The 12,557-nt window shown below is 40.1% G+C and overlaps 2 protein-coding genes across 4 annotated transcripts; both read right to left on the bottom strand.

Moving 5' to 3' along the window:
- Window positions 1–1,672: 1,672 nt before the first annotated feature.
- Window positions 1,673–6,665, bottom strand: LOC134088467 (H-2 class II histocompatibility antigen, E-S beta chain-like). Of its 2 annotated transcripts, none has more exons than XM_062542432.1 (6): window positions 6,513–6,665; window positions 5,096–5,174; window positions 4,139–4,420; window positions 3,114–3,407; window positions 2,568–2,675; window positions 1,673–1,965 (listed from the first exon to the last, which is right to left on the bottom strand). In XM_062542432.1, exons 2-6 carry the CDS (start codon window positions 5,154–5,156, stop codon window positions 1,796–1,798), a joined length of 915 nt encoding a protein of 304 aa, XP_062398416.1. In that variant the 5' UTR covers window positions 5,157–5,174; window positions 6,513–6,665; the 3' UTR covers window positions 1,673–1,795. The 2 variants fall into 2 exon arrangements, with proteins under 2 accessions (XP_062398416.1, XP_062398417.1); XM_062542433.1 differs by having other exon boundaries at window positions 3,126–3,407; window positions 6,513–6,661.
- A 239-nt stretch (window positions 6,666–6,904) lies between these two features.
- LOC134088468 (rano class II histocompatibility antigen, A beta chain-like) lies at window positions 6,905–10,622 on the bottom strand. Of its 2 annotated transcripts, none has more exons than XM_062542435.1 (5): window positions 10,514–10,622; window positions 9,478–9,759; window positions 8,678–8,971; window positions 8,135–8,242; window positions 6,905–7,599 (listed from the first exon to the last, which is right to left on the bottom strand). In XM_062542435.1, exons 1-5 carry the CDS (start codon window positions 10,572–10,574, stop codon window positions 7,430–7,432), a joined length of 915 nt encoding a protein of 304 aa, XP_062398419.1. In that variant the 5' UTR covers window positions 10,575–10,622; the 3' UTR covers window positions 6,905–7,429. The 2 variants fall into 2 exon arrangements, with proteins under 2 accessions (XP_062398419.1, XP_062398420.1); XM_062542436.1 differs by having other exon boundaries at window positions 6,907–7,599; window positions 8,690–8,971; window positions 10,514–10,621.
- Between the last annotated feature and the right edge of the window lie 1,935 nt (window positions 10,623–12,557).

The following is a 12,557-nucleotide window of genomic DNA, read 5'->3' on the forward strand; positions in this document are numbered from 1 at the left end:
TCTGTTCTGTCACTGGTGAGTGTGTGTGTGTGTGTGTGTGTGTGTGTGTGTGTGTGTGTGTGTGTGTGTGTGTGTGTGTGTGTGTGTGTGTGTGTGTGTGTGTGTGTGTGTGTGTGTGTGTGTGTGTGTGTGTGTGTGTGTGTGTGTGTGTGTGTGTGTGTGTGTGTGTGTGTGTGTGTGTGTGTGTGTGTGTGTGTGTGTGTGTGTGTGTGTGTGTGTGTGTGTGCGTGCGTGCGTGCGTGCGTGCGTGCGTGCGTGCGTGCGTGCGTGCGTGCGTGCGTGCGTGCGTGTCTGTCTAGACAGGAGATGTATGACTGCTGCTGCACTTACTTATTTATTTATTTGTCTACTTATTATTATTCTTAACATTGCATACATTCTAGTGAATGCCAATGCAGTTTTCAAACTTTTAACCCCTTAATGGAGGGGTTGGCTATAAACCGAATTGCCCCTCGGGGACTAGCAAAGTTTTCTGAATCTGAATCTGAATCTGTAATACTAGTCAATTTTAAGACAGCTTCACATAAGGTATTTCACGTTTAAATGCATTTGTTTCTTATCCATGGTAAGGATTACAGTAGCATTTGTGAATTGAGTTTCACACTGTGCTTATAGACAATGGTTATCAGAGGTTTACCTGAGCCCATGCAAGGGTTTTCATTACAGGAACACGTCTGGTTGTATTGCAGTATAGGCCTATCATCTGAGGTCCAAGAGACCACGGCCATACAATACTGCTGCTCAGCTCTGTCCCTTGTTTGCAAACATTTGTCTTATCTAAATGTTTAATAGCAATGATTAGTTATAAAGAGTGTCTATTTATAATGTACTTATATTTGTAGACATGCCATCTGGAAAACCTTTATCCAACTATGCATTCTTAATCTCTATTGTCTACACAACTGTACTCAAACTGCGCTTGGCATGTAATGCTTTTTTGCACTTCTGGTTGAATGTCAACTGCATTTCATTGGCTCTGTATACTGTACTCTGCTACTCTGCTGTACTCTGGCAATAAAATTGAATCTAATCGAATCTACTCTAATCTAATGAGTTATGCTGTAGGAGTAGCCTACCAACTAATCAGGACATGAGTTATGCTGTTGGAGCACCAATCATCCTACACCTAATTAACAGGGGAACTGCATGTGGGTGGTCACCTCTAGATTCATGCTAAAAACATCAGTTTACAAAATTGTTCAACACAATGTATAGTTAAGGTTAGGGGTTGAGCCTGGTTAAATTGAAGTTTAGCGAACAAGCAGAAAAACTCAATTTCAACAAACTAATTGTGAAGTCTTTGTAGATATCCATGGATATATGGATATATATATATATATATATATATAATGGATACAGATTACATATTGTATGAGCAATACGATACAACCTCTTGACAGATGTGATGCACATTCATTAACATGTAAGCGTATAGGAGAACATGTGCTGAAGTGGTCCTGCAGAGGGAGCCAAACTCAAACTAATGAAGCTGATATGGAAATGATTAGATTAGCACTCCAGTCAAACTGTATGAAGGAGAAACATCTCTGTCTCAATCTCAATGATCCTGAGGGTTTCTATAAAAGACCAAAGGTAGGAAATAAGTCTTGGTTCAGTTTAGTTTCTCTGTTTATCACTTCAGGTTTATATCAACAGGGATAAAGTGTGCCTGTCCTTCCTCTACAAAAGACAGTTTATTTTTGTCTGAGGACATTTAATTCACAACAGTTACAAAATGATCACTGCACAGTATTCAGGATTGAAATGAATGATAACTGCAGATACAGGATTCAACTTAGTGGTCACTGCACACGGTGTTCAGGATTGATTTCTTCACCGGGGTCTTTGAATCACAGTGCACTGAGAAGGATCTGTAGGAACTCAATAGCCAAAGCAGGAAGTTGCTATCCATATTCATCTGATGAAAACCTTTGTCCATGCTGGTCTTGGTTGTCGAGATCCGCCCTGTTGATAAAGAAATAATTAAATCACATATACATCATCCAAAATGTGTATATTTTCCAGTTCACCTGCACTGTGAATAAATGACACACCATGTGCACTTCACTGTAATCAGAGTACAGTTCTGTACATTATGACTGTCTGGCTAAAAGGACTAAAGTGATATATGGTCTTTTGGGCCTCAACTGTTGACAGCGCTTTAGGCCAGGGTTAGGGTTAGGAGTTAGGGGTTAGGGGTTAGAGGTTAAGTGCATTGAAGTCAATGCTGGGGCCCAAAAGGTTAAGACCATCAAGCCACTATAGTGGTAATGCATTATACAGAGTCATATGTTAGCATATCCTGACAAAGTCATATGTTAGCATATCATTTGTTGATAGAGTAATTTGTTAGGCTAACTTATGACTTTCATATCCTGCCAGAGTCATACGTTAGCCTATCCTATCCTGCCAGAGTTATACGTTAGCCTATCATATCCTGCCAGAGTCATACGTTAGCCTATCATATCCTGCCAGAGTCATACGTTAGCCTATCATATCCTGCCAGAGTCATACGTTAGCCTATCCTATCCTGCCAGCGAGATGTACTGAGCATGCTCACTACAGACCTCTGGACTTGTAGTAGATGAAGCCGGCAGCAGCGAAGCTCAGGCCCAGCACCATTTCTGCTACTCCCATGGCAACCATATACCTCTCAGCCCTGGACATGGAGGGCTCTGAAGGGATATAATCATAAACATTCATCCACAATGTGAAAGGCCATTCAGTCATATAAACATAACAATGTATGTATTTACAGAGTAAACTGTTGTGAGCCAACACTGTACTTTTGTTTCTCAAAGAATAGTGTTGCATTCCATCACAACACTTTTGAATTTCCGAGGGAACGCAAAGCTTATTGTAAGGGAATGCAAATGTTTTGCAAGGAAACACAAAAGAAGCTCTTAAAATACTGTATGTTTTCATCCCATATGTCCCTTCAGGCGCTCCGTAGTTTCTGAACATAGAGACACTGGTACTAAAAGAGCGTTTTAACCCATTGGAAGAAGAAGCTTAAATTTGTGCAGTTTTACCGCAATAAACCATGAAAAGCATGCGTTGAGTTTATGACTTGTATCACTACGATGAGTTCTGATCAAAACATGTTTGTTCACCAGAGTTCTCACCCCAGACCAACTCCTTGGGCTCCTTCAGGCTTGAGTGCTCCACCACACAGGAGATCTTCTCTCCAGATTTGGGGGTGAACTCCAGGTGGGAGTGCATCTGGTAGTACCAGTCTCCATCCGCCAGCTCCTCACTGGATACCACCTCACCGGTCACTTCCTGTCCATCTCTGTACCAGGTCATTCTGATGGGCGTTGGGTAGAAGCTGTAGGCACTGCATATCAGCACAGCAGGTTGACCACCACTGGATGCTCTCGTCAGCTTCAGCATCATCTCTGGCTCAGCTGCATTCCAAAATCAGAGAAAATGTTGAAACATTCTGAACACTGAGTTAGTTTATAATCTGGGAAATCTTTAATAATTTAAAAGGTTTAGTGCATTAACTTAGTCATTGAGTATATTTAGCAGAACTAATAATCACTGATACTACATTATAAGAATAACATCATATAGGCCTATCATACCTCTACAAAAGTGCTAAATCATTTTGCAATGCCTTCATTTATCAGCTGCATTAGACACATGCCTAGGCATCCATAGTGTGCACATGCATGTTTACAACCACTGCACAAAACAATAGATAACAAATAAAACTCATATATGTTTACACTTTCCATCTGTTCTTTCAGAAGTCTGTAGACACCTTAAATGTTAAAATCATCTTTAGTTTTTAACTTGATATAAGCACGGTTTAAGCTAAACTGATATAAGCATGGTTTAATTTAACCTGATGTTAGCATGGTTTAAGTGAACTTATTCTCCTTCATATATGTTTAGTTTTTAATCCCTACTTGTACTCACCTGCCTTGGTCAGTATGTTTTTAATCTTCATTTCAGCATTGGGCTTGCAGGATCTGTCCTCAGCTAAACTAGCTAAACTAGCAAGCTAAACTAATGCAAGCATGGTTTAATTTAACCTAGTATGATTTACTAAAGTATGATTTAAGCTAAATATAAGCAGTTTAAGTTAACTTATTCCCCTTCAGGTTTAGCTTTAGGCCTTATTTGTACTCACCTGCCTTCGCCAGTATGTTATCAATCGTAATTTGGGCATTGGGTTTGCAGTATCTGTCCTTCTCAGCACGCATCTGTGCCAAGATTCCTGGATTGCTGTTAAATCTCTCTGCATTATATACTCCATACGCAGTGTACCCCACAAACTTCCCCACTGTGCTGTTGAACACCATGTACGGATCCTTGTTAAACCAGTAAGACTTTATGTACTCCAGATCTCTCAGGTCCCTGGAGCTGAATCGACACTGATCCACTGAGGAGCTGTAGTATCCATCATCTCCATCTGCAGATGAGAACACCACAATACACCTCTGCTGTAACTCCTCATCTCATGATACTCGTGCCAACATTACCCCCTAGCCTGAATAATGACCACGTGCCAACATTACCTCCTAGCCTGAATAATGACCACGTGCCAACATTACCTCCTAGCCTGAATAGTGACCACGTGCCAACATTACCTCCTAGCCTGAATAGTGACCACATGCCAACATTACCTCCTAGCCTGAATAATGACCACGTGCCAACATTACCTATAGCCTGAATAATGACCATGTGCCAACATTACCTCCTAGCCTGAATAATGACCACATTAAAATAAAAGCTTGTTATCTCTTCTTTTAGATTTTTTTTTATTTGTTTGTGGTCTCTTCTTGTCTACATTTTGACTCATTAAAATGAAGAAATATTCAAAAGGGGATCCAGTTCAAAGTTATGCATGCAAGACATATGCATATCGTTTGGCACTATTTAAATACATGTAAAGTGATTATTTTCCATGACATTGGTACATTAATGCTTCAGTGTACTGTACAATGAATGCTTTGGAGGGAATGATGCTGTATACAAAGGCAGTCAAAGATCAAACCTGCTGTGAAAAACCTCTGACATGTTGGAACAAATGCAGAGGTGAGATTATATGAGATGAGACTGTGCATAAAGAGTGTTCATGACTTACGTGCTCCTGACAGAGTTGCGAGGATGATCACCCCAGAGATGAAGAGTTGTGCTGTGGACATTCTCACGCTCTGGAGTTACTGTAGTTACATCTGAGGGAGATGGTGAAAGAAACCGAGTTTTGAGAGAGGCAGATGTGTGAAAGGACCAATCAGTGTTTAGCAGGCAGACTGTCAGCAGTTTCCATGCAGAACTTAGTTAGTATTCACACGTTGTAAATAAAGGAAACGTAAGTATTTCAACAGTCTTCGCAGCAATCTGGTAGACTGGGTAAAACCAGCCCGATCTGCCAGCGATTGAATTTCGACCTGCAGCTCAGGCTGGAAACCTGCACATTTATCTCTTCTGCTTCCATTACAGATTAGCGGGGACCAATCACAAACTGGCTTATCCACCTAGTGCACCTGGATCGTTGGTCTGATTGGTTGAAGGACTATCCAAGCGTACAGACCCATTGATCACGCCTCTTGTGCAGTAGAAATACTGTACAGCACAGAGCAGAGTCCCCAGACTAATGTTCACTCTCAAAAGATTGAGCTCAGTCTGGTGATAGCCAGGCAAGCACTCTGGGGTGTTTTGCTCTAAATCAGAACTCTGATGCATCTTCCGAGCTACTGTAGCTCAACTGCCAAATCTGAGTTGACAGTGTTTGAGTCACATCTTACATGGCAACCATGTTACCAGCGAGAGTAGTTCCTGTCATAGTAATGCATCAGATCAGAATCAACTTTATTGGCCAAGTTTGCGTAACAAACAAGGAATTTGACTCCGGTTAACCTTTGCACTCAAGTACAACACTCAACAATAGCATTAAAAAAATCAGTAAAAAAGAATAAGGGGAGGAAGTTATACATAAGAATAAAGGAATAAATACAGTATGTACATTGACAAATAAATAGATGCTATGGGTGACCTTGTTATCCCTGTCATCTTCTGTGTGGTAGCACAACTGCCAAATCTGAGTTGACAGTATTTGAGTCACACCTTACATGGTGACCATGTTACCACGGAGACCAGTTCCTGTCATAGTCATGCGTTGGGGAAACTGACCATGAATTATGGTACAGCAGTGGTTTTCAAACTTTTCACAATGAGTACTGCCTCAGAGAACAATTGACTCTCGAAGTACCGCCATTACGACCAGCATTAAAATGCATACAGTAACAGTAGCGTATAGGCCAATTTAAATACAATTTACATACATACTGTTTTGCATTGTTTTGTTTGGGTTTTTTTCCCCAAGAAAGATAAAAAAAAAAAGATAGTTTAAATCAAACAAATGCTCATATTTGTATATAAGTTGAAGTGATTATTTTGTCCTCATGAAATAAAACACCTTGGAGACTCTCAGAGTATACCACAACCGAGCGTCCGCCATTAGGACCCGTAACACAGTTTAATAACAACAGAGCACTCACCCTGCTTCCTCTAACCTCTCACTCCCTTGGACAATCAGCAACTTTTAGCACAAAAAACAGGATCTGTGCAGACATCTTTGAGTTTCATGTTAGCATCTGACACAGACAGCCTAAATCCAACATCTCTAAAAGCTTCATCCAAGAGGAAGAAAAAAAATACTGAGTTTCAGTATGATGTTGTTCTGCCTCCACCCATACCAGTTTTCTCTTGTTGTTTGTGTGTCTGTGGTTCTGTCTGTTACTACAGCCTGTTACCTTGCTTTGTCCACTGGTGCACAAAGGGAGGGCAGGAAGGGGCCATCTCCGAGCTGGGCCTGGCCTCTTAGTTCCAGTGAAAGGAACTCTGAATGCTTCAGCATTAACCAAGAGATTTTGGACAATTCCATGTTTGATTACATTTTATTGAGAAAAAGTAAGATTAAGACACTACACATATTTTACATTTCAAAGATTGTCATGTATTGATTCCCAAGAGTCCAAACTTTCAAATGATTTATAATAATGACTTTGCTACATAACAAACCGATGTATAAAAATGATCAAGAATGTTGAGGGGATGTGGGGGAGGGGGGGGGGGGGGGGGGTAAATTACCCGGTACTGGAACATCCTATGAATAACAGGCTAAGTAAAATGAAAAATTAAAATATACAATAAAATGTTCACAGCCCAATTAAAATATATATATACATATATTGTTCAAATTTTGAAAATATGGAGTGCTTCGTCTCAAGACTTGTGCAATCAAAAGTAATTAATTGTGTAACTACTTTTCGCTCTGGAGGAGCATAAGCATCTGGGCACTATTATAGATTCTAAACAGTTTAAGAAAACTATGACGTTTTAATGAAGAAACAACACCACTTATTTCAGAGTGTGGTGAGAGGACATATTGTATAATTCACACCAGGTAGCAAACTTAATGGTCACTGCACACGGTATTCAGGATTGATTTCTTCACCGGGGTCTTTGAATCACAGTGCACTGAGAAAGATCTGTAAGAACTCAATAGCCAAAGGAGGAAGTTGCTATCCATATTCATCTGATGAAAACCTTTGTCCATGCTGGTCTTGGTTGCCGAGATCCGCCCTTTTGATTAAAAAAAACAAATCACACAGAACATCATCCAAAATGTCTATATCCAGCTCACCTGCACTGTGAATAGATTACATATGTGCATTTCATTGTAATCAGAGTACACAGCTCTGCACACGTTGACTGTCTGGACTAAACAGACAACTTGACATTTCATCTAAATCCATCCATAACTTTTTTAATCATCTTGCTAACCCTAACCAAACAGACAAACAAACATGGTGATCCGGATCACTCCTAAAATTGAATGGTTTCTTGCTAACAAACAAACAAGTGACATATGATGGTCTTTTGGGTCTCCACTGTTGACAGCGCTTTAGGCAAGGGTTAGGGTTAGCTACCTTGAAGTCAATGACGGCAGCTCTACCTTGAAGTCAACATTGTGGCCCAAAAGACCATCAAGCGACTAAGGTGGCCATGCATTATAATGAGTGATAAGTTAGCCTTTCATATCCTGACAGACTCATATGTTATACAGTATGCTAGCCTATCATATCCTGACTGTGTACTGAGCGTGCTCACTACAGACCTCTGGACTTGTAGTAGATGAAGCCGGCAGCAGCGAAGCTCAGGCCCAGCACCATTTCTGCTACTCCCATGGCAACCATATGCCTCTCAGCCCTGGACATGGAGGGCTCTGTGGAGACACCATATTATTTGCCATGTGTAAGGGATATAATCATAAACATTAATCCACCGCGTGTTAGGCCATTCAGTCATATAAACATAAAAAAAATATTCCCCCACAATGTTCTCACACCATACTTTTGTTTCTCTAACAATAGTTTTACATTCCAACACTTTTGAGTTTCTGAGTAAGCGCAAAACTTGTGAGGGAATGCAAAGGTTTTTGCAAGGGAACACAAAATGAGCTCTTAAAATACATTCCCATATATCCTTTCAGATTCTCCATAGTTTCTGAACATAGAGACACTGGTACTAAAAGAGTGTTTTAGCCTGCTGTAACCAGCTTCAATTTGTGCAGTTTTGCCACGATAAACCATGAAATGCATGTGGTGAGTTTATGACTCATATTTCTACGGTGAGTTCTGATCAAAACATGTTTGTTCACCAGAGTTCTCACCCCAGACTAACTCCTTGGGCTCCTTCAGGCTGGAGTGCTCCACCACACAGGAGATCTTCTCTCCAGATTTGGGGGTGAACTCTAGGTGGGAGTGCATCTGGTAGTACCAGTCTCCATCCGCCAGCTCCTCACTGAATACCACATCACCGGTCACCTCCTGTCCATCTCTGTACCAGGTCATTCTGATGGGCTTTGGGTAGAAGCTGTAGGCACTGCACATCAGCACAGCAGGTTGACCACCACTGGATGATCTCGTCAGCCTCAGCATCATCTCTGGCTCAGCTGTATTCCAAAATCAGAGAAAATGTTGAAACATTCTGAACACTGAGTTAGTTTATAATCTGGGAAATCTTTAATCATTTAAAAGGTTTAGTGCATCAACTTAGTCATTGAGTATATTTAGCAGAACTAATAATCACTGATACTACATTATAAGAATAGCATCATATATCATACCTCTACAAAAGTGGCAAATCATTTTGCAATGCCTTCATTTATCAGCTGCATTAGACACATCCCTAGGCATCCATAGTGTGCACATGCATGTTTACAACCACTACCCAAAACAATAGATAACAAATAAAACTCATATGTTTACATTTTCCATCTGTTCTTTCAGAAGTCTGTAGACACCTTAAATGTTAAAATCATCTTTAGTTTTTAACTTGATATAAGCATGGTTTAAGCTAAACTGATATAAGCATGGTTTGATTTAACCTGATGTTAGCATGGTTTAAGTGAACTTATTCCCCTTCATACTGCATATGTTTAGGTTTACTTGTACTCACCTGCCTTGGTCAGTATGTTATTAATCTTCATTTCAGCATTGGGCTTGCAGTATCTGTCCTTCTGAGCCTGCATCTGTGCCAGTAGTGCTGGATCTTTGTTCCATACCTCTGCATTTCGTACTCCTAACTCAGTGTACCCCACAAACTTCCCCACTGTGCTGTTGAACACTATGTACGGATCCTTGTTAAACCAGTAAGACTTTATGTACTCCAGATCTGTCAGGTCCCAGGAGCTGAATCGACACTGAACCACTGAGGAGCTGTAGTATCCATCATCTCCATCTGCAGGTGAGAACACCACAATACACCTCTGCTGTGACTTCTCACTTCCACATGACACTCATGCAAACATTACATTGTAGCCTGAATAATGACCACGTACTGTACCAACATTACCTGCATAATGAAATGAAAAACATGACTGGGATTAATTACTCCCCGTAGTCCCTCCTCTGCTGTCCCATGACTTATTCTTAGTCATGTTTTTCATTGCATTATGCGCCTAATTTGATGAATCTGGGCAGCAGACAGGCCATTCTAGCACTTGGACTCGTCCTCTACTTTTCCTGAAATATTCAAGGTCTCCCCACTGTGCTGCTTCAATGAATTCTTAAAAGCAACTGGTCTCCTCAGATTCTGCACATTTAAAGAATTTTGTTAAATGAAGAGGTGAAGCAGCACAGTGGTGAACATTCCCTCTACCAACTCATTTTTAAAACGTTTAATGTTGTTGACATTAAATTCAAAAAAGAGTATATTATATTTCATTTTCATTTTCATTTTCAATTGATATGTTGTCTATGAATGTTGTCTAAGACTTGACAAGACTTGTATGTTGTCACATTCGTTTTTTATTTGCATTTAACTAACGTCCCAACTTTTTCTGATTTGGTGTTGCACAAAGGCAGTAAAAGATCAAAGATCTGTTGTGAAAAAGTCTGACATGTTGCCACACACTGACACGCCACGTAAATGTACACAGATTAGATTAAATGAGATGTACAGTACATGTGCATAATGGGGGTAAATTACTTACGTGCTCCTGACAGAGTGGAGAGGATGATCACCCCAGAAATTAGGAGTTGCCCTGTGGACATTCTCACGCCTTGCACTTACTATGAGATACAGTACATAGTGAAAGGAGCAGAGCTTTGACAGACAGGTAGAAGTGCAAATGGACTACAGCGATACTGTAGACTGTCAGCAGTTACTATGCAGAATGCACATAATGTTGTTGCAATCACAACCACAGACAGGAGTCTCTATAGACCTCTGAAGTTCGCCTACAAAAAGGATCCAAAGCTGCCATCTTTGCCCATATAAGGAGATCCGGGAGTTAATTGAAGCTAACTGCCTATGGCAAGTTGCATTGTAAGTTAGCTTTGGGGTAGCAAAGATCAAAGTGTGCCGTCTTCACCTGACGAAGATCACAGTATCCACTAGACGGCAGTGGACAAAACTGTGTAGTGAAAAACGTCTGCATTTCAAATGTCATCATCCCCGCGAGAGTTTAACAGGTGTGATTATTGAAAATCCCCATGTTATTTTCCCATAGAAAAAATCTCAAGATACCGGATCTCCTTATTTGGGCAAAGATGGTGGCTTTTTTGTAGGCGAACTTCAGAGGTCTATTATAGATATATATTATATTATAGATATATTATATTATAGATATATTATTATAGTCTATTATAGATATATATTATATACCTAATAGTCCATGTGCTCACCACAACACATCAATATGAGGACAAACACATTATGTAACCAAGTGAGTCTTGAATCTCCCGTATGGATCAATAAAGTATCTATCTATCTACAGTATCTATCTAATCAAAGAGAGACTAAACACACTAACAGAGGGGTCGTGAGGGAAAGTGAGCTGTGTCGTGAGCATTGACTATATTAGGGGCCGTCAGGAAAAGTGAGCTGTGTCGTGAGCATTGACTATATTAGGGGCCGTCAGGAAAAGTGAGCTGTGTTGTGAGCATTGACTATATTAGGGGCCGTCAGGAAAAGTGAGCTGTGTTGTGAGCATTGACTATATTAGGGGTGGTGAGGAAAAGTGAGTTGTTTTGTCAGTATGGACTATATTATGGCCCATGAGGAAGAGTGAGCTGTGTTACAATGGCTGTATATACTTGTACTCTGTACAATGACAATAAAGTTGAATCTCAGTTGGTGACTTCCTGTTTAAATCTATTTCGGGGCCTCATATTGTGCAATACTGTGTTATCTATGAGGAATAGCTGCAGGAAAGAGGAGCAAAGAGCAGGATGGGAATTGTAAATCATTTACAGTTTTGTTCAACTGCTTTCACTAACTCATAACATTTAGTTAATATGAATTCATGTGTAATAACTTTTCTTTTTTCTCCATGACAGTGACGTCCACGATTTTGTCCGACAAAAAGTCGTCATGATCATGCTTAATTAATCATGATTCATGATGATGTGTCAACCGTACTTAATGCTTAAGATGATTAGTTGTTTATGCATGAATTCATTAATGACAATCAGTTAATTCATGTTAAGTCATAATGATTCATGATATATTCAGGGATGGATTAATGCATGATTCATGCATTAATTCATGCATGAATTCATGAGAATTCATGTACCCTTATCGTAAAGTGTTACCTAAATGGGTCTCTTTGCACAGTGGGTAGGGCCACTGGCTTTGGGGTAAAAAATGTAACTCTGAAGTTCTAAAACACTGAACACTTGCATCACCTATGTGTAGCCAACACCTACAAGATTCAGCGTTAAAAAATCTTTGCCAGAAATGTATATGTTTATGTTGTTTACAATATTTGAGCACCTTTGAAAGGATAATTTTTGATAAGTGTATGTTTACATTAAAGGTAAAATAAAACATATTTTTCCTTTATTATGATTGCAGATTGTAGTTTTACAGACAACTTCAAAAGTGGGTGACAGGCCTGTGACTGGGAAGTGTTAAAGGGGAAACCCAGTATTCAATTGGTTTTAGATAAGTATGACCATAAGCTACGGGTAGGCAACCTATGGCACGGGTGGCACTGCTGGCACGCCGAGGCATAATCACTGGCACGGGCCACC

Source organism: Sardina pilchardus, chromosome 8 (genome assembly GCF_963854185.1).
Source record: "Sardina pilchardus chromosome 8, fSarPil1.1, whole genome shotgun sequence".
In the NCBI taxonomy this organism is placed as follows: domain Eukaryota; kingdom Metazoa; phylum Chordata; class Actinopteri; order Clupeiformes; family Clupeidae; genus Sardina; species Sardina pilchardus.

What these genes read in the sequence shown, in the direction of transcription:
- LOC134088467 (XM_062542432.1), bottom strand. Translation starts at nt 5,156, where the DNA reads ATGTCCACAGCACAACTCTTCATCTCTGGGGTGATCATCCTCGCAACT. An exon ending in CGCAACTCTGTCAGGAGCAC is followed by an intron (nt 4,421 to 5,095) that starts GTAAGTCATGAA and finishes TCTCATCTGCAG; the next exon opens with ATGGAGATGATGGATACTAC. An exon ending in CATCTACTACAAGTCCAGAG is followed by an intron (nt 1,966 to 2,567) that starts GTCTGTAGTGAG and finishes CTTTATCAACAG; the next exon opens with GGCGGATCTCGACAACCAAG.
- LOC134088468 (XM_062542435.1), bottom strand. Translation starts at nt 10,574, where the DNA reads ATGTCCACAGGGCAACTCCTAATTTCTGGGGTGATCATCCTCTCCACT. An exon ending in CTCCACTCTGTCAGGAGCAC is followed by an intron (nt 9,760 to 10,513) that starts GTAAGTAATTTA and finishes TCTCACCTGCAG; the next exon opens with ATGGAGATGATGGATACTAC. An exon ending in CATCTACTACAAGTCCAGAG is followed by an intron (nt 7,600 to 8,134) that starts GTCTGTAGTGAG and finishes TTTAATCAAAAG; the next exon opens with GGCGGATCTCGGCAACCAAG.